This window comes from Sminthopsis crassicaudata, chromosome 2, assembly GCF_048593235.1.
Source record: "Sminthopsis crassicaudata isolate SCR6 chromosome 2, ASM4859323v1, whole genome shotgun sequence".
In the NCBI taxonomy this organism is placed as follows: Eukaryota; Metazoa; Chordata; class Mammalia; order Dasyuromorphia; family Dasyuridae; genus Sminthopsis; species Sminthopsis crassicaudata.
The window spans coordinates 503,578,610-503,603,749 of record NC_133618.1 but is presented as its reverse complement, the minus strand read 5'-3'; the positions used below and the strand labels follow the sequence as shown (position 1 = coordinate 503,603,749).

Here is a 25,140-nt window from a genome sequence, read left to right as displayed (position 1 = left end):
AAATTGGATTTACACACATATATTGTATCTAGGTTATACTGTAACACATGTAAAATGTATGGGATTGCCTGCCATCTAGGGGAGGGAGTAGAGGAAGAAAGGGGAAAATTTGGAAAAATGAATACAAGGGATAATGTTATAAAAAAAAAAAAATTACTCATGCATATATACTGTCAAAAAATTGTTTTATAATTATAAAATTAAAAAAAAAAAGAACTGGAAAGTATGATTACAAAGCCTGAATCTCCTTTCGTTAAGATCAGACTCCTGCAAGAATGAATACAAGTCCCTTGGAGAAATTCATTCCCCATCCCACCCCTATTCTATACACCAGTGACATTTGAACATTTTTTTAAAAGTTCTATCTTTCTAGTTTTACCTCGTCTTCACACTAAATTACACCAGATTAGTTGGAATCCACTGATGATTTCTAACTTCTTTATCTTTGTTCACTCTGGATTTTTTTACGCTTACTCTAGCTCTCCTATACATCCTTCAAGACCCAGCTCATATGCCATCTTCTCCATGAGGCCTTTCCTTCCAAGTAGAAATGATCTCTCTCTTTTCTGAGTCCACATGGCACTTTGTATTTTTATGGAACTTTCTCAGTGTGGAGTGAGTGAGATACAGTTCTTTGTCAAAGCATGAGAATGCTTCAGAAAAATAAATCCAGTCATTGGCATCCTAAATATTCTGAGACCCTACATAAACATGGATAATAAACCCCCATTGTTAGGCAAAGTCTGTGGTGGGTCAAGGGATCGAGTCCCTTCATCCAGAAGGAAAAGTAGAAAGAATCAGCTAGAACAATTGAAGAATCCATAAATGCAACTCTTTCCTTTAAGGGAATCCTACCATCCATTATGTATATCTTGATCTAGCTTTACTCATAAATTGGAACATTCAAAAGCTAACTGGAATTTGCTTATTCCAAATCAGAGCATTTGAAACAGGTTATAGGAGTTTTTGCCCTCTTTAGAATAAAACAGGACTACCCTGAAACACTGAAACCACTGGGACCTACTCTGTAGTTTTGGACAGTGTTGGTTCCCCCCGCCTGAAACTGTCATATTCACTTTTACCACTCAGACAACCAAAGCACAGCTGGGAAATTATGAATGACCTGCAAAGCTGACTGACACATATATCCTTTGTTCTTTTTTGAAATGTACTATTGGTGATTTGCTTAATATCAATAAATCTATGGTTAGATTTAAGGAGTTTGAGCTATTTTTGATTCTTTGACATATCAAACTATGTTAATTTGTTCAGGAAACCTGAGATAATATTGCTATTAACCACTACCTCAGCATTATTTTTGGCTTGTGCTCTGATTCCAGAGGTGGGACAGAGTCCAGAGGGAAGGATGAGGCTTTGGCTACTGCCAGGCCTTACCGTGCCTGATTCCCATGGGTAATATCGGGAGGGACATATGACAGGTCCTTTTTGAAACGCCTCTCATCCTGGTCACTCCTGCGAATATCATGGAGTTGACGGTATAAGAAATGCTCCTTAGCTGTGACCAGACCAGCCTTGATTGCACCTCTGTTCATGGCAATAAAGTCTCGAGTCATAGCCTGGGGAGAAGTGGGTTGCTGTTTCAAAGTATTCCAGTGTCCAATGGCTATGGGTAAAGGGAGGCAAAAGAAAAATGGAGATATTTTCAAATCTTTCTTTCCTTTCTTTTTTTCCCCTCCTCTTCTTCCCCCAACAGATCCTCATTGTACCTTTTCCTCCCACATTCAAACTTCTAGTCTCTCCTTTTCTTTCTTTCTAGAGGCAATTTGGGGTAAGTGACATGCCTCAGGTCACATATGCTTTTGTTAAGTGTTTGAAACCAGATTTTGAACTCAGATCCTCCTGATTTCAGGATCAGTGCTCTATCTATTATACCATCTGGCTTGGCTATCCCTAATCTCTCCTTTTTAAAGTTAGTTGTTGACCTCTCAGAAGAATTATAACCTCTCCCTAACTCAGATATTCACAATAGAAGCTGACCACATGCCACTGGGAAAATTCCTTTCATCCCAGATTCTAAGCTGTAAGGTACATCAGAGGTCATCCGGTCCAGCATATGAGGATACTGAGGGCCAACATATATTTAGCAACTTGCCAGAGATAAGAAACTGGATTTGAAAGAAGGTCCAGTGACTCCAAATTCTTGCCTTTTTATACTTCACAGGTATTATGTATTGGATTAGATCTTAACTCTGACCCCTTCGGGCTGGTCCTATCTTCCTATCACATATCTCAGCCAAATGGAAAATCATGGCCCACTAGCTAGGGAAAGAGTAGTTTGCCCTTATGTCCAATCTTTGACTTGCTCTTGCTCTACAACATGAAAACTTATACCATCTTACCTTCTGGGACTCCTCCATCTATCTCTTGAACATACAATCCATAGTTAAAATTAATTCCAGGAAGAGTGCTGCTCCTTTCTCGAGGCTTCCCAAGTTCAGCCTACCAGAGAAAACAATGGGAGAAAAGGTAAAGAACTAAGAATCATATTTTTTCCTTTTTGATTTTATTTTTCTTATGCAGCAAGATAACTCTGTAAATATGTATGCATATATTGGACTTAGCATACATTTTTCTATGTTTAACATATATTGGATTACTTGCCATCTAGGGGAGGGGATGGGGAGAAGAGGGAAAAAATTGGAACACAAGGTTTTGCAAGGATTAATATTGAAAAATTATCCATGCATATGTTTTAAAAATAAAAGGCTTTAATAAAAAATAAAAATAATTTTTAAAAAAGAACTAAGAGTCATATCAAGCAATCAGTCAATAAATAGGCAATACAATCACAAGAGACCTAGCTTAGGAGCCAGGAAGCCTATGGTCTAGAAAAAATCACTACCTTACTACAGCCTGTGTTTGGTGTTCAAGGCCCTTCATAACCTACTCACTCCCCTATATCTGCAATCTTCTTTGACTTCACACCCCTCCACCTCCCACCTATTCTGCAATCCAGTGACAATGGACCTCATCTTCTTCTGAATATTTTCACTAGAAGTCCTCCATATCTGGAAGGCTCTCCCTACTTCTCTCTGTTTCCTGATATCAAAGTCATCACCTTTCCCACATTGCCACTCTCTCTTTCCATGAGGATGATATTCCTCAATTTCTTTATCTTGCAAAACGAAAGGATTAGACTCCTGATGTCCTTGGCTTCCTTTAAGTCTCTTCCAACTCTAAAACTATGATCCAATGAAGAGGATGATGGCTAAAAGGAAAGATAGAATGAAGGGTATGGCCACAAAATACCTTTCCAGGGAGACAATCGTGAACCAGAAACAACTTTCCTCTTTAAAAAATTACCTTTATCTGTCAGGAGTTAGGTAAAGAAGAAAACACTCAGGTTATGGTTGCTATTAATAAATAATCTAGTTCCCTTTCCCTTAAAAAAAACTACATAACTTTTTAAAGGTATTTTGTTTTCATGTCACCTTCATTTCTGAATAAATTCCTCTTTTCTCAAGCTATCACTATAACAAAGAATAAAAAAGAGGGGGGGGGAATCATTTTAGAAAAATAAACCAATGCATCAATGAATCTGATGGAATGTGTTCTTTCCATTTACATAGTTGTAGTCATTAAGTATATATTTCTTCAACAATCAACAGGATGATTTCAGAGAGGCCTGGAGAGATTTACATGAATTGATGCTAAGTGAAGTGAGCAGAACAGGAGAACATTGTACATGGCAACATCAAGATTATATGAAGATGGATATGGCACTTCTCAACAGTGAGGTGATTCAGGCTATTTCCAAAGATTTTGTGATAATGAGAGCCATCTACACCCAGAGAGAGGACTGTGGGAAATGAGTCTGGATCACAACATAGCATTCTCACTCTTTTTATTGTTGTTTGCTTGAATTTGATTTTCTTTCTCATATCTTTTCCCTTTTTGATCTGGTTTTTCTTGTGCAACAAGATAACTGTATAAATATGTATGTGTCTATTGGATCTGCATATATTTTTATCATGCTTAACATATGTTGGATTACTTGCCATCTAGGGGAAGGGGTGGGAGGAAGGGGGAAAAAGTTGGAACACAAGGTTTTACAGGGGTCAGAGTTTTTAAAAATATCCTTGCTTTTTTTTTGAAAATAAAAAAGCTTCAATTTAAAAAAAAAAAAAGTATAATGTTTCTTGGTTCTACTTACTTCATTTTGTATCAGTTCATTTTCCACATGCTTCTCTGAATTTCTCATATTCCTCATTTCATATGGCACAATAATATTGCATTACAATCACATTAGAACAATTTATTTATCTATATCTCAATCAATCAAAGCATCATAGTCTAATAAAGGGTTACAGAAGCAGGAACAGTGGAAGATAAGGGTGCTAGAGAAATACTGGGAACCAGGAAGGGTGGGGGTGGGGACGGGATGGAGAGTACACTGAGTCTCACTTGCTACTGGCTGAAAATTCAGTTCTGAGAGGAAATGAGTGCTACAAATGGCAAAAACCACTTTCCTTTTAGAATATTTCCTCTAGTCTGTGAAAGCTAAGAAGCCCTGGTGCAGAGCTGAAAGAATCTTTCTTCTTTTTAAAACATTTATTTATTTACATATATATTATGCATATATGTATATATAATATATATTATATATAACATAATAGACATGAATATGTTATATATGATATATATATATATAAATATATATGAATTATATGTATTTATGTCTAGCGGTGGTCCTCAAACTTTTAAAATAAGGGCCAGTTCACTGTCCCTCAGACTGTGGGAGGCCAGATTATAATAAAAACAAAAACTCACACTCTGTCTCCGCCCCTCAGCCCATTTGCCATAACCCGACGTGCTGCATAAACGTCCTCAGCAGCTGCATCTGGCCTGTGGGCCATAGTTTGAGAACCTCTGGTAGAGCAATCTCCTTATTTCTAACCTATTTTCCGAAGACAATTCAATTAAAATATTTATTATTATTTTCTTGAGTTGTGTCCTGAGGATCCAGGATATTCCAGGAAAGAAATTCATAGCCAAAATGTAAAAAAAAATCCACCAAGTTAGGGACCTTTTCTTTTCTCCTATAGGCAATAGGGAGCTGGTGAAGGTGGTAGAGCAGCGACATGGTCAGGCTGTGCATTAGGAAGATACCTTCTAACACTAACCTGGATTCTCAAGTCTCTTCCAGCTCTGATTTTGAATGTTTCTATATAGAGCTAGGAAGATAGACTAAATGACTTCTCTAGGCATTTTTCAGCCTCAAGATTGTTTTTTTTTTCTATTCTTATTGATGTCCATATCAAATCTCAGACATTGAATCTCTCCAGAGCAGTGACTGCTGCCAAGTTTCTGGTACTATGAAGGTCTCAGCTATAAAGGTTTGTTTAGAATTCGTTCCATATGATTCACTGTTGCACCAAGACAAAGCTCTGGCCTCCTTTGTTTATTAAAATTACCAGCTTCTCCAGTGACTGCAGTGGAAGTTAATTAAAATGTGGCTCTTCCATTAGAACCCTCTCTTCTCCCCTGAGGCATCTGTAAGCTTTCTTAGCCTGGAGGTGGACTGACAAACTCTGGAGCAAACTACTTTCACAGGGGGACATTTTGCTTTCAGCTCAGGTATCCTTTAGTCTACAGGCTGTTGGTTTAGAAATGAAAAAAAAAATCTATGCCCAGGGAAATGGTCATATTGTTTTGTACTTCTCTAATGTATTTGCCAAGCACTCCTGTTTTATAATCTAGTAAATTGGAAGCTCCATGGAAGGCAGAAGCTTATCTGTGATCACTCTTATCCACATAGAGCTTTAGGGTTTATAAAACACTTTCCCCACAACTTTGCAAAATAGACCATGCAACTTCCATCCCCATTTTGCAGATGAGCAAACTTGATCTAAGCAAAGGGTGGTAACTTGTCTGGGTCAGACAGCTAGATTCAAACTCAAATCTCTCCTTACTTACTGTTAAGGCTTGGGCTACATATGCTGCTTCTGCTGAATAAAAGGTCCAATTACATAATTTCTCCTCTGTCACTAACTGTGGGCTTTTAGGTATCAACAGAACCCAAAATTAAGCATGTGAAAGGCTTTGAAGAACCTAATAGACATAGGTTAGAAATTAGAAAATATAATTTTTAATGTATTATGAGAACTCTTGACCAAGAAATGATGGACTAAATATACAGAACAAGACATATTTGGATATGGAAAAATGAGGATTTGTTTTGCTTGGTTATCCTCATTTGTAGCAAGAGTTTTGTTTTTGTTTTTCTTTGTTTTGAGTGGGGAAAGGGAAGTAGGAGAAAATAAGATTCTTGATAATTTTTTAAAATTATGTTTAAAAAATGAAATGCTGTGATGAGTATGACACATTCTCATTATAATACCTTTCTTTGTATTTATAAGTCTAGAGCACGTATTTTGTCATAGATTTTAAAGATCAGTTCCCATTAGAACCCGCCTTACCAAATATATATATATATCTTGTATATAAATGCTTATATGGGTACATATTATATTCCCAGATGAAATGTAATCTCCTTGAGGGCATTTTTCTTTCTTCATTCTCAACACTTGTCATAGTGCCTGGATAGACCCCCTATGAGAATGAATTGTTGGGAGAACATGGGTGAGAATTACATAGAATGGGGAGCAAGGATGGATTATTATCTGCTTCTTTGGAAGGAGGTCATACATCAGTAAGATAGCAAGTCTAGCGCCTATATATACTTAGACACCAACAGAGTGCCAGGTACGTAGAGTAAATGCTTAATAAATGCTTATTGATGCTGAGTTACTTTGGGATAGCACTTTTCTGTGCCTCCCTCTCCATAATGATGATGATGATGATGATGTTAATAATAACCAGCATTTATATAGTACTTAAAAGTGCTTTACAATTATTACCTTATTAGATCCTCATAACTACCCTGGATGGTTGATGTGATTATGAATCTCTATTTTACAGATGAGAAAACTAAGGCAAACAGAGCTGACCTTCTCAGGGTCATATGTCTAGTAAGTGTCAGGAGCAGGATCTGATCTCAGGTTTTCCTAACTCCAGATCCAGCACTACTTCTTCTGTCTCTATCCCAGCAGAGGCCTGACCCCATGTTCTGAAATCATCCACAATCATCTTACTACCTCCCTGTAGTAATTTGCATACTAGTCTAATTTCTTACTAACCTTTTCTGTATATATTTGAATTGAATTGAAAATGAAAATAATTGAAAATAAAGAATTAAGACAATTTTTAGGACATTCTTTGAAGAGAAAAAATGGGATTGAATCTTCCAAATGGGTTGTCTACACTGATTCAATTTATAAGTTAAACATTGCTCAAACCTCTACTTTGCCCATATAGACTTGTTCTAAAGAATCACAACCAAACTCCTTAACATCACAACCCTTTCTGAAAACCTCACAGAAAATGACACGTAGATCTAATCCTGCATTTTAAGTCCCCTTTTAAGATGTACAGTGTGAATGATAAGCTCTCAATTGTGACTCCTTTCCCTGTATTTATAGGTCTGGGGCAAAGCATGTTATTATAGACTTTGGAGATTAGTTGCCATTGATACGCCAGGGAAATCGGGGCTTGATGGTATCTGTCACCTGCTTTTCCATGGCAACCTTACTCTGATATCCCTGAAATGGAGGAGATGAGGTCACAAATTACAGCTTGGGCAAAAACACCCAGATCCCTAACCAGCTGCCCACACTGACAGCTCTCAACAAGATTAAAGCTGCAATGGGGATAAAATATGGTTTCCAATCAAGGGAAGGGGACCTGGTTAGCTAGCTCACAAACCAGACCATTCATGACTCTAAAGGTGTTTAGACACTAAATGTCTGTTTGGTAATACCACTTGTCCCCCACAGAGGTTAAGGAAAGGGAATGCTTTTCTCGGAGATTTTTAAGAATAGGCCAAACCACAAACTCCAGTTGTAGTAGGTTGCTCTGGGAGCAGAGCACTCAATTAAATGATCCCTCAAACTTACCCCACCTTCAATCTCACAAATCCTCTATTTAATCATTTGCATCAGTGAAAAATTCCAGGGAAGGTCCTTCAGGTCTTTTGTCCTACCGAATTTACTATTATAGGGAATTAAAAAAAAGAAGCAACTATAAATATATTTCTAGTTAGTTTGGATAATTTTTCAAGTGATTAGAGTGATACCATGCTAAATATTGGTGGAAGAGAGAATCTCAGCTTAATGTTGTGACCAGCCTTACCCCAACCCCCAGCTGTCTTTAAACCTTGCCTTTCCCCCCCAAATTTCCTCCATTATAAAGCCACTTGGCTGGAATACAGATCTGGGTGACAGCTGTCCCCATCAGCAGACAGCTTCATTAAACCTCATTAAGATGTCATCTCTCTGCCTTATTTCCCATCTCTCAGCTCTAATTAAAACCATCTCTCTTTACGTCCCTGGAGGTCCTAATTTTCTCTGGGTACCTTCTGCAAGTTATCTCCCTTTACTACCCAATGCAGAAGAAAATTAGGCATCTGAAACAATGTTGGGCTAACCCAGGTAGAAAAGGCAATCCTAGTTTTCTAGGGTCATTCCTTCTTTGGTGATAACTATCTTTCTGGGATTGTGAGTGTGAGTAGATTGTTAGCCAGCTCCTGCTGTGTAAGCAACTTGAGCACAAATTCTTGCTCCTGAAATTGTTCAAAACTCAGAGGATCCAAGCCTTTTGAAGCATCACAATATCTATTTTAATCTGAATTCCATATATGTATGCATCTCTTTGTCTCTCTGTGTGTGAATATACACATTAGTGCATATATATATATGTATATATATATATGTGTGTGTGTATATATATATATATCTTAATGTTGTAAGAAATGCCACTTAGAGAGCCAGATACCACACATTTGTTACCTGCTTGTGCTTCCCAGTCAGTCAGTTAGCTGAGATTTGAAAGAAGGCAGGGAAGCCAGAAGAGCATTCCAAATGTGGGGACAGCCAGAGAAAAAATGTCCAGAGTCAGAAGATGCAGTATTATAAAAAAACAGCAAGGAGGTAAGTGTCACTGGATCACATAGTGTAGAGGGGAGTGTGATAAGTGTAAGAATATTGGAAAGATGGAAAGAAGGGTAGATATCAAAGGACTTTAAATGCTAAAGGATTTTATATTTGACTCTATAGGTGATAGGGAGATACTGGAGTTTACTGTATAAGGGGTAACAAACGATACAATATTAAAAAGGAGAGAAAGTGGTAGAATTTACCATTTATAATACCAATTATAATTTGCCTAAATTTATACTCCTTCCCCCCAACAAGTAAGCAAGTAGCTATTTTTAAGGATAAGAAAGTTATTTGTCAGAAAGCATTCTGGATCTGGTTTTGTTATTCCTCCTAATGAGCCAAAGATCAATTAATAAGTTTTTCAGTTTCTCCTCTCCTCTCTACCAGAATGGATCCTAGTGACATAGAAGTTTGAGTTAGAAAGGACTTCAGAAATCATAAGCTCCAACTTCTTAATTTTACAGATGAGGAAACTGAGGGACAGAAAAGTGGAAAAAATTGTCCAAAATCACCCAGGTTACAGGTAGTAAGCAGGCTACAGACCCAGATATTCTGATTCCAAATCCAGCATTTTCCCCTGCTCAATTTTATCTACCTTATACGACTGTTTCGAGGCTAAGTGAACATTTGTTAGACAATTGAAAAGCTTCCCCTCTCATGAATTCCATAAATGCATCCTCTTACATGGAATTCCAGAAGAGTTACTGCCTGTTAGATATTAAATAAAATATTTGTATAGACATATAGACATGCATACATATGCACATGCACACCATAATGTGTATGCACCGAATATGTAATTTATTATTGTAAAACAACTTAAGATCCTTGAATGAAAATCACAATATAAATGCAAATTATGATCATTATTAGCATACTGGATATTTATTTATTTCCATAATAAGAAGCTCAGATAAACAATCATGTAAAGTAAGGCTCGTCTTGTATCAAAGGGCTCTGGTATCATTTTAAGAGCTGAAGGCTTTGAATTAAGTGCATTGTTAGGGTGGCAGCTGGACACTGCAAAGAGATATTTTAAAGGAATACTGATATACTCCCACATGAAGACCATTAAAAACAAGTCACAGACACAGAGGAAGGGTGAAACTCTGAGTAGATAGGAGCAGCTTCAGGGTCTAGTTTGAGTAATGAGAATTTTTAGAACTTCAACATTTTACATGGAATTTTTAAACCTGAAGTGTCTTTCTGTCTCTGTCTCTCTGTCTCTCTGTCTTTCTGTCTCTGTCTCTCTGTCTTTGTCTCTCTCTCTCTCTCTCTCTCTCTCTCTCTCTCTCTCTCTCTCTCTCTCTCTCTCTCTCTGTCTTTGTCTCTGTCTCTCTCTGTCTCTCTGTCTCTCTCTGTCTCTCTGTCTCTCTGTCTCTCTGTCTCTCTGTCTCTCTCTCTCTCTCTCTCTCTCTCTCTCTCTCTCTCTCTCTCTCTGTGTCTCTCTCTCTCTCTCTCACACACACACACACACACACACACACACACACACACACACACACACACACAAATCTGGAGAGACTCAGATCTAACAGACTTGAGAGAGAAGCCACTCTCTGAAATCTTGGCTAGTCTCTAGCAGTTCCCTGGGTGGTCAGTACTCTCTGGATGCTTCCACAGCTGGCTGGGTTAGGAACTGGTCTATAATGTTCACTTCGGCAGGCCAGTCCCACCATTCCAGCTCCCCTAAGAACCTTGAAGGCCAGTCAGAGGCTGTGAGCAGCCCACACTGCTTCCCCGGGTGCCTTCCCCACTACCTTCTGTTCTCTCTACTTTCATTACCCTCCCTTGTACAGTAAAGCCTCCTGTCATGTCGCCATTACTATTAGTATTGCTGATTTATGGCTCTTGCCTTGTGGAGTGATTGCAGTGACAGGGCCCAGCGTTTTCTCCCCCTTCCCCCCTGCGACAGCTTGAAATCAAGTCCTTCATTTGCATTTACATGATCTCGCTGTGCAGCTTATGAGATCGAGAGATTTATTTGCTACTTAGCTCGATGTTTGATTACACTCAGAGAAGGCGGTGAGCTACAAAGTGCATGGATGCATCAGATCTGAGCTCCCGCGGCCCTCTGGGGGCCAGTAACTCAGCATCAGGTTTAGGTAGATGAGGAAGGAACACACAGCGTTTTGAAGAAGGCAAATGTGAGGAGGTTGGAAGGAACAAAACACCATGACTTGGTTTCTAAAACAATAAACAACCCGCAAGATGGCATTTAAGAAAATCAGTATATTCAAATCACTTGCAGGTGGCATATCATTGTCCCAGGGTATGAACTCTTGGGAATTTTTCCTCCAGAACCTAGTCAGGAAGAAAGAAGTTCCTACTATTGTGAGGTTGCCAGAGTGTTTGGGGGGCACACAAAAGTCATGCTACCTGTTGCCCTCTGATTGAGAGTGCAGTGATTTACAGGTAACTCTATGTTACCTGTTTTGTGGATTATCCACTGCCACAAATTGTTAACCCTCACTCTCTAGCACAATTGTAAGCCAGTGCAATGATCAAACTAAGACATCCTACTTCATCCACTTACTTTTTCTGTGGACTTGGACCAAAAAGTTAACTTCTTTATGCCTCAGTTTCCTTAACTGTAAAATTAACAGACTGGACTAGACAGCCTCTAAGATGCATTCTGGTTCTAGAGATCTATGATCCAATGATACCCCACTGCTGCCAGCTGCTATATACCTACAGGAGACAAATTAATTTGAATAATCAGCCTGAACAAATCAGAATTAAGAAAGTTGATATGCTTCTACTACCAGGGGAAAAAAAATGGGTCTCTAGACCCAAAGAGAATTTTTAAAAATCACCCACTTCTTTAGGTTATCCATATCTCTGGTGTAGGCATGAGTGTGAATAACTGAAATAAGTTCATTCAAAATGAATCCACCTGTATTTCACTTCCTCCAATATAGTATATTAGCCAATAATTCTCCCTGCCCTGTGAATAAGAAAACAGAGGAACACATAAGGAATATTATTTCTTGTACAGTTTCACATACTTACATAGGTCAAGACTGGAAATTATTAATTCAATTGAATCTCCATTAAGCCTTCTATGACCATAATATAGTGAAAGCACTGGATTTAAAGCCAGGAGATTGTTGTTAAAATTAGGGTTCAGCCACTTACCTTCTACTCAATTCAGATCCACAGAGCTAGAAGACTTGTTTTGAAATTTGGAATCTGCCCTTTCTACTCAACACAGTTCTTTACCAGCTATGTGACCCTGTGCCAGTCATTCTCAGCACCCAATTTTCCTCAACAGAACTGTGAAGCAATTAGACTAGATGGCTTCTAAAGTCAGCAAAATCACAGTAGAACAAAGGAAATGTGTGCTGGGCAAATCCAGAGATATCTCCTTCCTCAATGTTCGAGTCATTTGTGTCCAACTAGTAGAGCCTTGCAAGCTCATGTTAGACTGATCAGCCAGTCAAGACACATTGTACTTTGACCTCAACATGATGTCACTAGTCCTCTTCCAGTAAGAAGGACAAACAAACAAAAAAATGGGGTACCCCCTTGGTATCAGAAAGCTTATAGTTTAGTAGAGAGCTGACATGTACAGAAATAATACAAAATCCTTAGTCACTCAAAGCTCTGTCTTTCCAGGCTTCTTCTACCTTATTCCGTCTATCACATACTCTTCAATCCAGTGACAATGGCTTCCTTACTATCTCAAGAACAAGATACTCTGCCTCTTGGCTCTGATCATTTTCTGTGGCTGTACCACATGCCTCGAATGCTCTCCCTCCTCCTCTCTTCCTACTGGCTTCCCAGGTTTCTTTTAATTAAAGAAATTTAATTTAATTCAATTAAAATCCTATTTTCTACAGGAAATTTCTTCTAATTCCTCTTAATTCTAGTGCCTTCCCTGTGTTAATTATCTCCTATTTATCCTATAAACTTGTTTATACATATTTTGTTATAGTCTCCATTAGATTGTAAGTTCCTTGAAGATAGGAACTATATTTTGCCTTATTTTTTTTTTTTTGTATCCTCAGTGCTTAGCACAGTGCCAGAATATAGAAGGTACTTAATAAATATTTTTTGACTGGCTGAAGGCCAATTATATAGTGCAATGGATAGAACACCAGTGGAGTCAAGAAAATCTGAGTTCAAATTCATCCTCAGACACTTATCACTTTAACAATGACTAGCTTTGTGATCTTGGGCAAGTCACTTAACTCCAATTACCTCAAAACAAACAAATAAGACAAGACAGAATTGTTATTCCTTTTTACACAAAAACTCTATGGGAAAAAGGCTATTATTACTGATTGGCTAATAATGAAGATGCAAGACAACATAATTCCAAAACAGAGATACAAACTACCATGGGAAATTAATTGGAGAGAGAAAAACTTTAATTTCAGGGGAATCAGGGAAGATTTCATGGAGGAGGTGGACTCAAAGGTAAATTTTAAAAAATGAATGGGATTTCAACAGATGGAAATAGCAAAGAAGATGCAAGACTTTAAAGATGTTAAGCAATTGGTACAGATTATTAGTGAAAAATCTGTTCCATAGCAATGGGAGTATCATCCTTAAGTATCATCTCTGTATCATCATAAGTATCATCATATTTCTTTGCCTGTTAAAATTGTGGCCAGTAGGGGCAGCTAGATAGTAAAGTTGGATAGAACAGCAGCCCTGGAATCAGGAGAATCTGATTTCAAACGTGACCTCAGACACTTACTAGCTGTGCTACCCTGGGCAAGTCACACAATCCCATTCTCCAAAACAACCCCAAAACAATATAACAACAAAAAAGAATACTATCCAGTTGGGGGAAAGCCTGCTGAAATCTGGTTTTATATGGATTTATTAATTCTTCTAACCACCATAATTTTGGTCTCAAGCAAAGCCTAGGATCTTCCTAAATTTGGAGACCTCTGTATTTCATTTTAATCCATTTCTCACTTTTTTTTTTAACATGATCTTGTTTTTAGAAGACTTCATGTTGAGAGAAAAATAAAAGCCATTGGAGTAGGAAACAAAGTACTTGGGTTTAGTCCTGGTTCTACCAGCTAACCATCTCTCTGCTGATGGGCAAGTCACTTCTCCCTGTGGCTCAGTTTCCCCATCTATGAAATAAAATGTTGGATTATATATGGTTTCTGAGATCTCCTGCACTTCTAGATCTATGATCTTACATCTAGATTGCCTCTAAGGTCCTTCCCAGTTCTGGCCTTTCTATGGTGCTTTGCAATGGTTGTTGAAGGATATATTGCAATAATTGGAAGAAATGTATTCAAGCTCCCTTTGATGTAGAACCCAAAGGAGGAAAGAATAGTATTATAGACTGCAAAGAAGGTTGAACAAATAAGTGATGCCCCTTTGGATGTCATGAGAAATGGATGACATGTTTATTTGGTCAGTTGATCCCATCAGCAACCAAGGGTCAAACCCAGATGAGCACAGAGTTAGTAGATTCATGGCAGAAGCTCCCTGAAATAAAAAAGGCAAAGAATGATCTATGTACTTTTCAAAACTTAAAACAGAAATCAAAGGGAAACTGATGTGTTTTAAGTTTTGACAGCTGCAAGGATCATTCTCTTTCGTTACCTTATTTATGTTTTCAATTTCTTTATAGATTCATTGAAAATCGCATCATGTAATAGTGAAGGAAAAATGTTCAGTGTGGGTTTTTTTTTCCCTCGATAAACCCTTGTTCCTTCCAGAGTACAGATGAAAACACCAGCTTCAGTGACTTTTTTTTGATGTATATTTAATAATATCTCATTGATTGTAAGTTTTATTTCTATGTCAATAAAAAAAGTGATATTGTAATAAATGAGAAGGAGTTTAACACAAAATGGCAACTGACCCGTTAGCATAGCAAGACTGGGGGATATTGATTTAAAATAAAGCCTGTGAATAAAGATAAGTGGGCTAGAGAGAGAAAGGGAAAAAGGGGAAAGATCTGGTGACTCTAGGACAAAGCTTGGAGGCTGGAGTACAAGGCTCCAATAGGTTTCTTCTTGGGAGTTTGCTTTCTCGGAAGTTACAGGCATTGTTGAATGGAAAGTTAAGGCAGTTTTGCAAATAAATCATCATTATATCATCATCTACATTAATTTTTGAGGATCCATTTAAGGGCCATTTTCCCTGAGTCTCCTACAAGTTGGTTATGACTTTCCCCCTTAATATTTTGTTGTTGCTGTTAATTTCAGTCATATCCAACTCTCTGTGACTCCATTTGAGGTTTTCTTGGCAGAGATTCTGGAGAGATTGCCATTTTCTTCTCCAAATCATTTTACAGATGAAGGAATTAAAGCCAACAGGATTAAGTGACTTATTCAGGGTCACACAGAAGTGTCCGAAGCTGGATTTGAACTCAGGAAGATGAGTCCCTAATTCCAGCCCCAGCCAAGACTCTTTGCATTATGGCTCCATCTAGCTGTCCATCACTTTGTTTAGCAACTATGTAATGTATTTATCATATAATGTTTGTTTGTGTTATCTTTTTTTCTAGACTGTAAGTTCCATGAAGGCAAGAATTGTATTTCATCTATATGTTTTATCCCCTAGCATCTAAAACACTGATCTAAAATCCAATCCAATCTAAGAAGCATTTATCAAGTAGATTAAAATGTTTATTTAAAAAACAACAAACAACATTTCCTGAACATTCATTATGTATAGGATTCTAAGATAAACAGTGAGGACAAAAAGAGGAATACTATGGCAATGACCCTATCATTAAGGGGCTTCCTGTGTAGACAGGAAAACAGGACATTGCATGAAATATAATTAAGTTAACCTAGGTTTAATATGTGGTGCATGCACAAACAAAACTAATGCAAACAAGATTAGAAGGGAAGTAACAAATTGGGAAAACATTTTTACAGTTAAAGGTTTTGATAAAGGCCTCATCTCCAAAATATACAGAGAATTGACTTTAATTTATAAGAAATCAAGCCATTCTCCAATTGATAAATGGTCAAAGGATATGAACAGACAATTTTCAGATGATGAAATTAAAACTATTTCTGCTCATATGAAAGAGTGTTCCAAATCACTACTGATCAGAGAAATGCAAATTAAGACAACTCTGAGATACCACTACACACCTGTCAGATTGGCTAAGATGACAGGAACAAATAATGATGAATGTTGGAGGGGCTGTGGGAAAACTGGGACACTGATGCATTGTTGGTGGAGTTGTGAAAGAATCCAGCCATTCTGGAGAGCAATCTGGAACTATGCCCAAAAAGTTATCAAACTGTGCATACCCTTTAACCCAGCCATACTACTACTGGGCTTATATCCCAAGGAAATACTAAAGAAGGGAAAGGGACCTGTATGTGCCAAAATGTTTGTGGCAGCTCTTTTCATAGTGGCTAGAAGCTGGAAGATGAATGGATGTCCATCAATTGGAGAATGGTTGGGTAAATTATGGTATATGAATGTTATGGAATATTATTGTTCTGTAAGAAATGATCGACAGGAGAAATACAGAGAGGCTTGGAGAGACTTACATCAACTGATGCTGAGTGAAACGAGCAGAACTAGGGGATCATTATACACGTCAACAATGATACTGTACGAGGATGTATTCTGATGGAAGTGGATTTCTTCAACATAGAGAAGAGCTAATCCAATTCCAATTGATCAATGATGGACAGAATCAGCTACACCCAGAAAAGGAACACTGGGAAATGAGTGTAAACTGTTATTTTTACCTTCTGAATCCAATTCTTCCTGTGCAACAAGAAATTCGGTTCTACACACATATATTGTATCTAGAATATATTGTAATATATTTAACATGTATAAGACTGCCTGCTATCTGGGGGAGGGGGTGGGGGAGGAAGGGAAAAAATCTGAACAGAAGTAAGTGCAAGGGATAATGTTGTAAAAAATTACCCATGCATATGTACTGTCAAAAAAAAGTTATAATTATAAAATTAAATAAAAATTAAATAAAAAAATGTGTGGTGCATTCTAGGGACTATGTACAGAAGGAACAGAGGAGGGAAGATCACTGTAGGCTGAAGTCAGGGAAGTCAGATGTAGGAAGTGGGACTTTTGTCAAACCTGGAAGGACGGGTATGACTTGAATAAGTGGAGAGAAAGGGTCGGGGCTAACATGATGGTTGTAAGCTGTGAACTATGAATGAGAAGTAGGAGGAGGTTGGCTCAGGTCTAGGGATACAAAGTAAAAAGACCTTCATGGCATGACCATTTTAAGCTTTACTTTAGCAATATACAGAGGAAAGCTAGGTATCACAGTAAATAGAATACCAGTCCTGGAATCGGGAACACCTGTGTTCAAAATCCAGCCTCGGACATTTACTTCCTAGATATGTGACCCTAGGCAAGTCATTTAAACCTGATTGCCACAAAACCCACAATACACTGCCTCATGTATATTATCTTAAAAGAATTCCCAAAATTTAACAATACCTTAAAGGTCCAAGTTATAACAGCTGAAAACAGTGCATTTTTTAAATTTATAGGCTAAAGAAAACAATGTTAGGATGAATATTTTAAAATTTTATGTCAATTCATGCACTAGATTCTTTCTATTGTTATGCACATAACGGAGATGCAAGAAGAACAAGGTGCTTCAGAAGTCTTTTGTTCTTGAAGCTGACAGAAGAAAACTATAGGAATCAATTGAGGCCAGATCAAGGTGACTAAGGGATAAATTGAATCATAATATGCAAGCACAGTAGGACTGTGTCCCGAACAAGGAAGGAGCCCACTCCCAGTCCAACCCTAGTCAAAGCTTAGCCTGAACATGTGAAACTGATGCAAATTTTAGTAAGCAACTACAGAAACATGACACCTGGGGACTGATGATTGAGAGAAATTTGATGAGAAATCTCTTTGTACACCATAGATGCAAACTATATATATATACATATATATATATATATATATATATACATATATATATATAGTACACCATAGATGCAAACTATATATATATATATATATATATAGTACACCATAGATGCAAACTATATATATATATATATATATATATATATATATATATATATATATATATATATATATCTATATATATATTACATACATATATATTTAACTTTACTGCATCAATTAATGCAAGATATTATCTTGGAAATTTTTAATTAAAAACAAGCAGAGGAGGCTGAGTTATACATGTGGGCAATATATAGTTGGTATCTGCAAATATGTGATGAGTTGTCATGGGAAAGAAGTAACAGAGAACCTCTATGTGACTCTAGAAGGTAGATCTAGCACCAATAAGAATAGTGTGACATAGTCAATAGTATGCCAGACTTAGAATCAGACACAGATTTGGATCCTACCTTAGACACCTGAAATTTGTGGAACCCTGGGCAAGCTACTTAATCTTTCTTAGTCTTGGTATCCTTATCTGTAAAATGGAGATAATAGCTATAATATTTATCTTACAGGGTCATTGTAAAGCTCAAATGAAATAGCAAGTGTAAAGCTCTTTGCAAATCTTAAAGTGTTATATAAATCTCCGGTACAATTATTATTACAAGGAAGCATATTTTGGCTCAACACAAATAACTTTGTCCAATAGTGTAACTGGCTGTCATATAAAGTAGTAAGTTCCCATCATTAGAGGTATTTAAGTACTGTCTGACTGGCCACGTAGCTAGTACACTATAGAGGGGATTTCTAGATTAGTTGGAGTCTAATTAAGTAACAGACAGTTATGAGGCACAGTAGACAGATTGCCAGGCCTGAAATTAGGAAAACTCATCTTCCTCAGTCCAAATCTGTCTCAGACACATATTAGCTGTAAGTGAGCTGGAGAAGGAAATGTCAAACCACTGCATTATCTTTGTCAAGAAAACCCAAATGGAGTCATGAAAAGTTAGACAGGAATCAACAAGACAAAGTAATATCTCTTGCTTTGAGAGTACTTTCCAATTTTTAAGGTGTGTTGTCAAAAGCACTGGGTCTTAGAAATGGAAGACCTGCAAAGGATATGAACAATTTTCAGATGATGAAATTGAAATTATTTTTACTCATATGAAAGGATGTTCCAAGTCACTATTGATCAGAGAAATGCAACTCTGAGATACCACTATATATCTGTCAGATTGGCTAAGATGACAGGAAAAGATAATGACAAATGTTGGAGGGGATATAGGAAAATTGGGACACTGATACATTGTTGGTGTAATTGTGAACAGACCCAGCCATTCTGGAGAGCAATTTGAAACTATGCTCAAAAAGTTGTCAAACTATACTTTCCCTTTGATCCAGCAGTGTTACTACTGAGCTTATATCCCAAAGAGATATTAAAGAAGGGGGACCTGTATGTACAAAAATGTTTGTGGCAACCGTTTTTGTAGTGGCTAGAAACTGGAAACTGAATGGATGCCCATCAATTAGAGAATGGTTGGGTAAATTGTGGTATATGAATGTTATGGAATATTATTGTTCTGTAAGAAATTACCAGAAGGATGAATTCAGAAAGGCCTGGAGAGACTTACATCAACTGATACTGAGTGAAATGAGCAGGACCAGGAGATCATTAGACACTTCAACACCAATACTATATGAGGATATATTCTGATGGATATCAATGATGGATAGAATCAGCTACACCCAGAAAAGGAACACTGAGAAATGAGTGTGGACTACTTGCGTTTTTGTTTTTCTTCTCAGGTTATTTTTACCTTTCTGAATCTGATTTTTCTTGTGCAACAAGAGTGTACTGATGTGTACACATATTTAAGATATACTTTAACATGTTTAACATGTATGAAATTGCCTGCCATCTAGAGGAGGGGGTGGAAGGAGGGAAGGAAAAAGTTGGAACAGAAATGAGTGCAAGGGACAATGTTGAAAAATTACCCATGCATATGTTTTGTCAATAAAAAGCTATAATAAAAAAAATAGAGGGAAAAAAAAAAGAAATGGAAGACCTGGATTCAAGTTTCTACTCTAACACTGGCTGTACCTTTTGACTTCTTTAAGATTCAGTTTCCTCATCTGTAAAAGAGAGATAATAATACTTTCTCTTTTGAATTTCATAAAATGGTAAAGCCCTTTTTGCTTCACAAACCTTAAAGCTCTATATAAATGTGAGCTATAACATTTACCATTTTTTTTTGTCTTTTGAGATCTTTGCCAATATGATACATGTAAGATGAAATGTCAGAATTGTTTTAGTTTTTCCCTCAGGCATAGGTCTTTGGAACATTGTTTCATATGATTGTTGATCATCGGCATTTCTTCTGAAAACTGTTTGTTCATATCTTTTGACTGCTCACCTATTGTGTAATAGCTCTTATTCTTATCTCTTTGCATCAATTCCCTACATATCTTGGCTATCAAAGATAATTGTTGTGGTTTTTGAAAACTAACCAAAAACTAACGATCATTTTTATTCTATCCTCACTGAGTTTGTTTATTCAAAAAATCTCTAATTTTATGTAATTACGTAACTCTCATCCACCCTGCATCTTTAAATTCACACAGCCACCACCCTAGCTCAGGTCCTCATCACCTCCCACCTAACACTATTACAACAGCCTCCTCATTAGTCTCCCTGCTTCCAGTCTGTCCCCTCTCCATTCCTTCACATAGCTGTTAAATTGCTATCCTTAAAGCATAGTTCTGACCATGTTACTCCTCAGGTCAAAAGTTTAAGTCTCTCTCTTATCTATGGAATAAAATACTAATAAAATCCCTCCATTTTAGCTTTTAAAACCTCTTATAATCTAGGTCTAGCTTACTTTTCTAGGTTTGTTGCATATTACTTTCCTTTAAATATTCAACATTCTAATTTGCTGTTCCCCATATACAATATTTCATCTCTGTACTATTAGACAGACCATGTTGTATGCCTGGGATATTTTCTCTCCTGTCATTATTTTTAAAAAATGAATTGTTATTTATCCTTCCATCCAACTCATAGAATCCTTAGCTTCATTCAAAGCTCAATTCAAATACCACCATATCCAGAAAGTCCATCCTCATTCCCATTCTCCCCTCCAATTGTTAAAGCCCTCATTCCAGAACTTATCTTGTATATGTAAGATCTATGTATTCAATTTTCTCTATACAAGTTCTTTACCACCCCTTCCCCAATAGACTATAAACTCCCTGAGGACAGAGAATGTTTCCTTATTGTCTTTATATCCCCAATAGCTAGTATAATACTGGCTTAGTACACTAGGTACATAATAAATGTATTTTGAATTGAATTGAAATAAGAGAATCTGATACCTTGAAAACTGACAAGGATAACAAAAGATGGGAATAGCCAATATTAGAAGGATTATGGAAAAATAGCCCCACTCATACATTGTTGGCAGAGCTGTTAGACAAATATTTTAGAAAGCAATTTAGAATTATAAATAAAATAACTAAAACATCCATAATTTTTAACCCAGATATTCTGTTACTGGGCTTTTATCTCCAAGAAAGTCACTGATAGAAGAAAGTGCTAAAATACACAAAAACATTTATAGGAACACTTTTTAAATATAGTTTAAAATTTTTCCCAACTCCATATAAAGAGAATTTTAAACATTCATATAAAATTTTTTTGAGTTCCAGATTTTCTCTTTTCCTTCTTTATTTGCCCTCCCAATGGTAAACAATTTGATATAGGTTGTATATATTCAAGCATATAAAACACTTCCATATTAGTCATATTGTGAAAAAAAACCACCCAAAGTTAAACAAAACCATGAAAAAAATTAAGCAAAATATAGTATGTTTTAATCTGTATTCAGACTTTATCAGTTCTCTGGATGTGAATGGCATTTTCTTTCTAAGTTCTTTCAAAGTGTCTTGGAACAATATGTTACTGGGAATAGCAAGTCATTCATAGTTGACCACTGTACAATATTGCTGTAAATGAAGATTACTTTTTATAATAGAAAAAGAGAAACAAAATTGATTTCCATCAACTGGGGAACAACTAGCAATTTGTAGTATATGTATGTCATAGAATATTACTACATGGTAAAAAATTATAAACATGATTAGCATATAGAAATATATAAAGATTTGCATGAATTGATACAATGAAGTAAACAGAGCAAAGAAAATATACACAATGACTGCAGAAATGGTCAATGCAGCAAAATTTTAAAGAATGAATCCAAAAATAGATATAAGACAATTTCACTTCATCCCTTTTCTGAGGTGAAAGGTCCATAGATGTGGCACATTGCACATATTTTCAGGTTTTTTCAATATTATTGATCAATCTGAATCATGTTTTCCCTCTTCATTTTTTTTCCTTAAAATTATTTTTATATGGAATGGCTCTATGAGAAGGAATAGAAAGAAAGATACTAGGGAAATTTTGATAGTATTAAGAAAAATCAAAAAGTTATCAAAAAATTAATTTGATTAAAGAAATATAAGATCAGATGTCCCTACTATCACCATCAGGAAAATGCAATCCAAACATTAGCTTACCCACAATAACATGGCTAGCATGTTGTTTCTTTAATGATCTAAAGGATTTCTTCCTCTAAATCTATGACTTTGAAAATGATCAAAGGATATGAACAGAAAATTTTCAGATGACAAAATTAAAGCCATCTATAGTTATATGAAAAATGCTCTAGGTCACTATTGATTAGAGAAATGCAAATTAAAACTGATACCACCTCACACCTCTCAACTTGGCTGAGAGGAAAAGATAATGATAAATGTTGGGGGGATGTGGGAAAACTGGGACACTAATGCATTCCTGGTGGAGTGGTGAAATGATCCAACCATTCTGGAGAATAATTTGGAGCTATATCCAAAGGGCTATAAAACTGTGCATACCCTTTGACCCAGCAATGCCATTACTGAGTCTGTATCCCAAGGAAATAATAAAGGAGAGAAAAGAATCCACATGTGCAAAAATATTTGTAGCAGGTTTTTTTGTGATAGCAAAGAATTGGAAAATTAACTGATGCTGAGTGAAATAAGCAGAACCAGGAATACAATGTATGCAATAACAGCAAGAATGTGCAATGACCAACTATGAAAGACTTGGTTCTTCTCAATGGTTCAGTGATCCAAAGCAATACTAATATATTTTGTACAGAAAATGCCATCTGCATCCAGAAAAAGAACTAAGGAGACTGAATGTAAATCAATACATGCTATGTTTACTTCTTTTTTCTTTTTTCTCTCTCCCATGGTTTTTCTCTTTTGCTCTGATTTTTCTCTTTCAACATGATTTATAAAGCTAGGTATGTTTTTAAAAAGAAAGAAAGAAAAGTTCCTTCCTCTCTGCTTATAGTAGGGAATATAATTGAAGTTAAGTTTTCTGCTAATGAGGACATATTCATGATCATTGATCATTCATGTTTAGATGTCAGGTTTAGGGGTACAGTCTGTGACCCCTGGCCCCGTTAAGTGAGATACTCCACAATGAAATCCTGGAATAGTGAAACTTTTGTTTCATTAATAAACTGCTCAAATCCTGATATCAATTGGTTGCATCAATCTTTTCAAACCAGGGCTCTCTAGAGCTAGAGCTAAACAACTAGAGCAGTTGAACGGATGCTACATGATGAAGGGCACAGACTTATAGAGTCATAGATTTAAAGCTGGTAGGAACCTTAGACCATCTGGTTTTATCTCCTCATTTTGAAGATGAGGAAACTATGACTCAGAAAGGTTTATCAGTGAGACTCAACCCAGCTTATGTGATTCTAAATTATCCCTTGAGCAGCAGCACCCTCCCACCCCTCTGCCTCAGTCTCCTCAGCTTTGAGCATGAGGTAGTCCAGTTCTAAGGAATAAGCATGTGTGCTCATTTCCTAGAGTAAAAATGGCTGAGAGATATTAACAGGAAAAAAAGTGAGGGGAGAGATGTCTTATAAATGATTTAATGGGAGATTTCTTAGAGGGAATGGAGATGCATAACTTAGGTAAAGATTTCAAAAATATGGCATAATTGCTACATATGAAATCTGTTTGTACTTAGCTTTTAGTCTTGAAAATTACCTACCTCTATGCTACTACAATTAATCATTAAAGAATTAAGAAAGGGAATACCCATTATTGTAAAAGACTCCACTGATTATTTTGATCCAACTTGTAAAATAGACAGATTTGGTGCAACTGAATAATTTTCCTCTTCTCTGCACAAAATCATGAATGCTAGTCATACTTGGGGGCTGAAGTGAATGCTTGCAAACTGGTATAGACCAGCTTATAATTACCAAAATAGAAAAAGAACAGCATTTTGTAATGAATGACAAGCCACTAGGCGGAAATCTAATTTGGTCTAATTAAGCAGCCTTTTGTGAGGATTTGTCTTTAGATGAAAAGAGGAGCCAAAGAGATCTAAATGCAAATGAACTCTATCCTTTTGGTTTTAAAGGGCTAGCCGAAGAGTAAAGTCTTTATGCCCCCCACTTTCTTCTTCTTCATTAGATCCTTAGTCTTTTCCTTGTCTCCTCAAAGAGGCATCGTGCTCCACACTGCAGGGATCTGCACATTATCCTTGCCTTATTTTTTCTCATATCCTTTCAGAAGAGAGCACCCAGCCCCCACAAAGCTGTCAAAGTTATTTTGCTTATTCAGGGACAAATTTTACTATGATAAAGGTAACATTTATAAGGCATCCCACATGATATAATGTGGTCAGAAGAGACTGGGTCACAATGACTGGATGATAAAGGGAATCCTTGAGAAACCAACTCAGGAGCATGTTAGTGGAGGGCTGCTCTGATACCTCCTCTAGCAATTGAGTCAACTGTGGGATTTCAAAAGCTCTCCGAGTGGAGCCTGGCAGGTCTTCCTGAGTTAGAAAGGGTTTGAAGATGAACCTAGTTGTTTTCTGAGGATCAGCCTAATTTAATGAAGTTAAGATAGATGCTCATTACCTGAGGTTGAGTCAACCAGTAACGGTTTTGTTTTTTCTGCAGTGACTTATAAAGACCTTTGTTTTAAGATGTCTGGGGCGGGAGGGTGCTAAGGATGATGGTTGTGATTGGTACCAGTGGTGGGAAGATGGATGCTTTTGAAAGGCAATGAGGCATCATGGAAAAAGCACTTCATTTGAAATTGGGAAAAACTTCAACACTTACTAGTTGTGTGGGCTTGGCAACTCATTTCATCCTTTTGAATCTTGTTTTCCTAATCCAGGGGGAAATGGTGATAATAATTC

General features: G+C 36.8%; 1 protein-coding gene across 2 annotated transcripts in view; it reads right to left on the bottom strand.

Annotated features, from left to right (window-relative positions):
* Positions 1-25,140, bottom strand: part of CFAP77 (cilia and flagella associated protein 77) — a 187,960-nt gene that overhangs the window by 85,849 nt on the left and 76,971 nt on the right. For both annotated transcript variants that reach the window (XM_074293948.1, XM_074293949.1), the window contains exons 2-3: positions 2,361-2,460; positions 1,396-1,624 (exon numbers count right to left, since the gene is read on the bottom strand). In XM_074293948.1, coding sequence (XP_074150049.1) covers positions 1,396-1,624; positions 2,361-2,460 — 329 coding nt within the window. The remainder of the gene's footprint in view (positions 1-1,395; positions 1,625-2,360; positions 2,461-25,140) is intronic.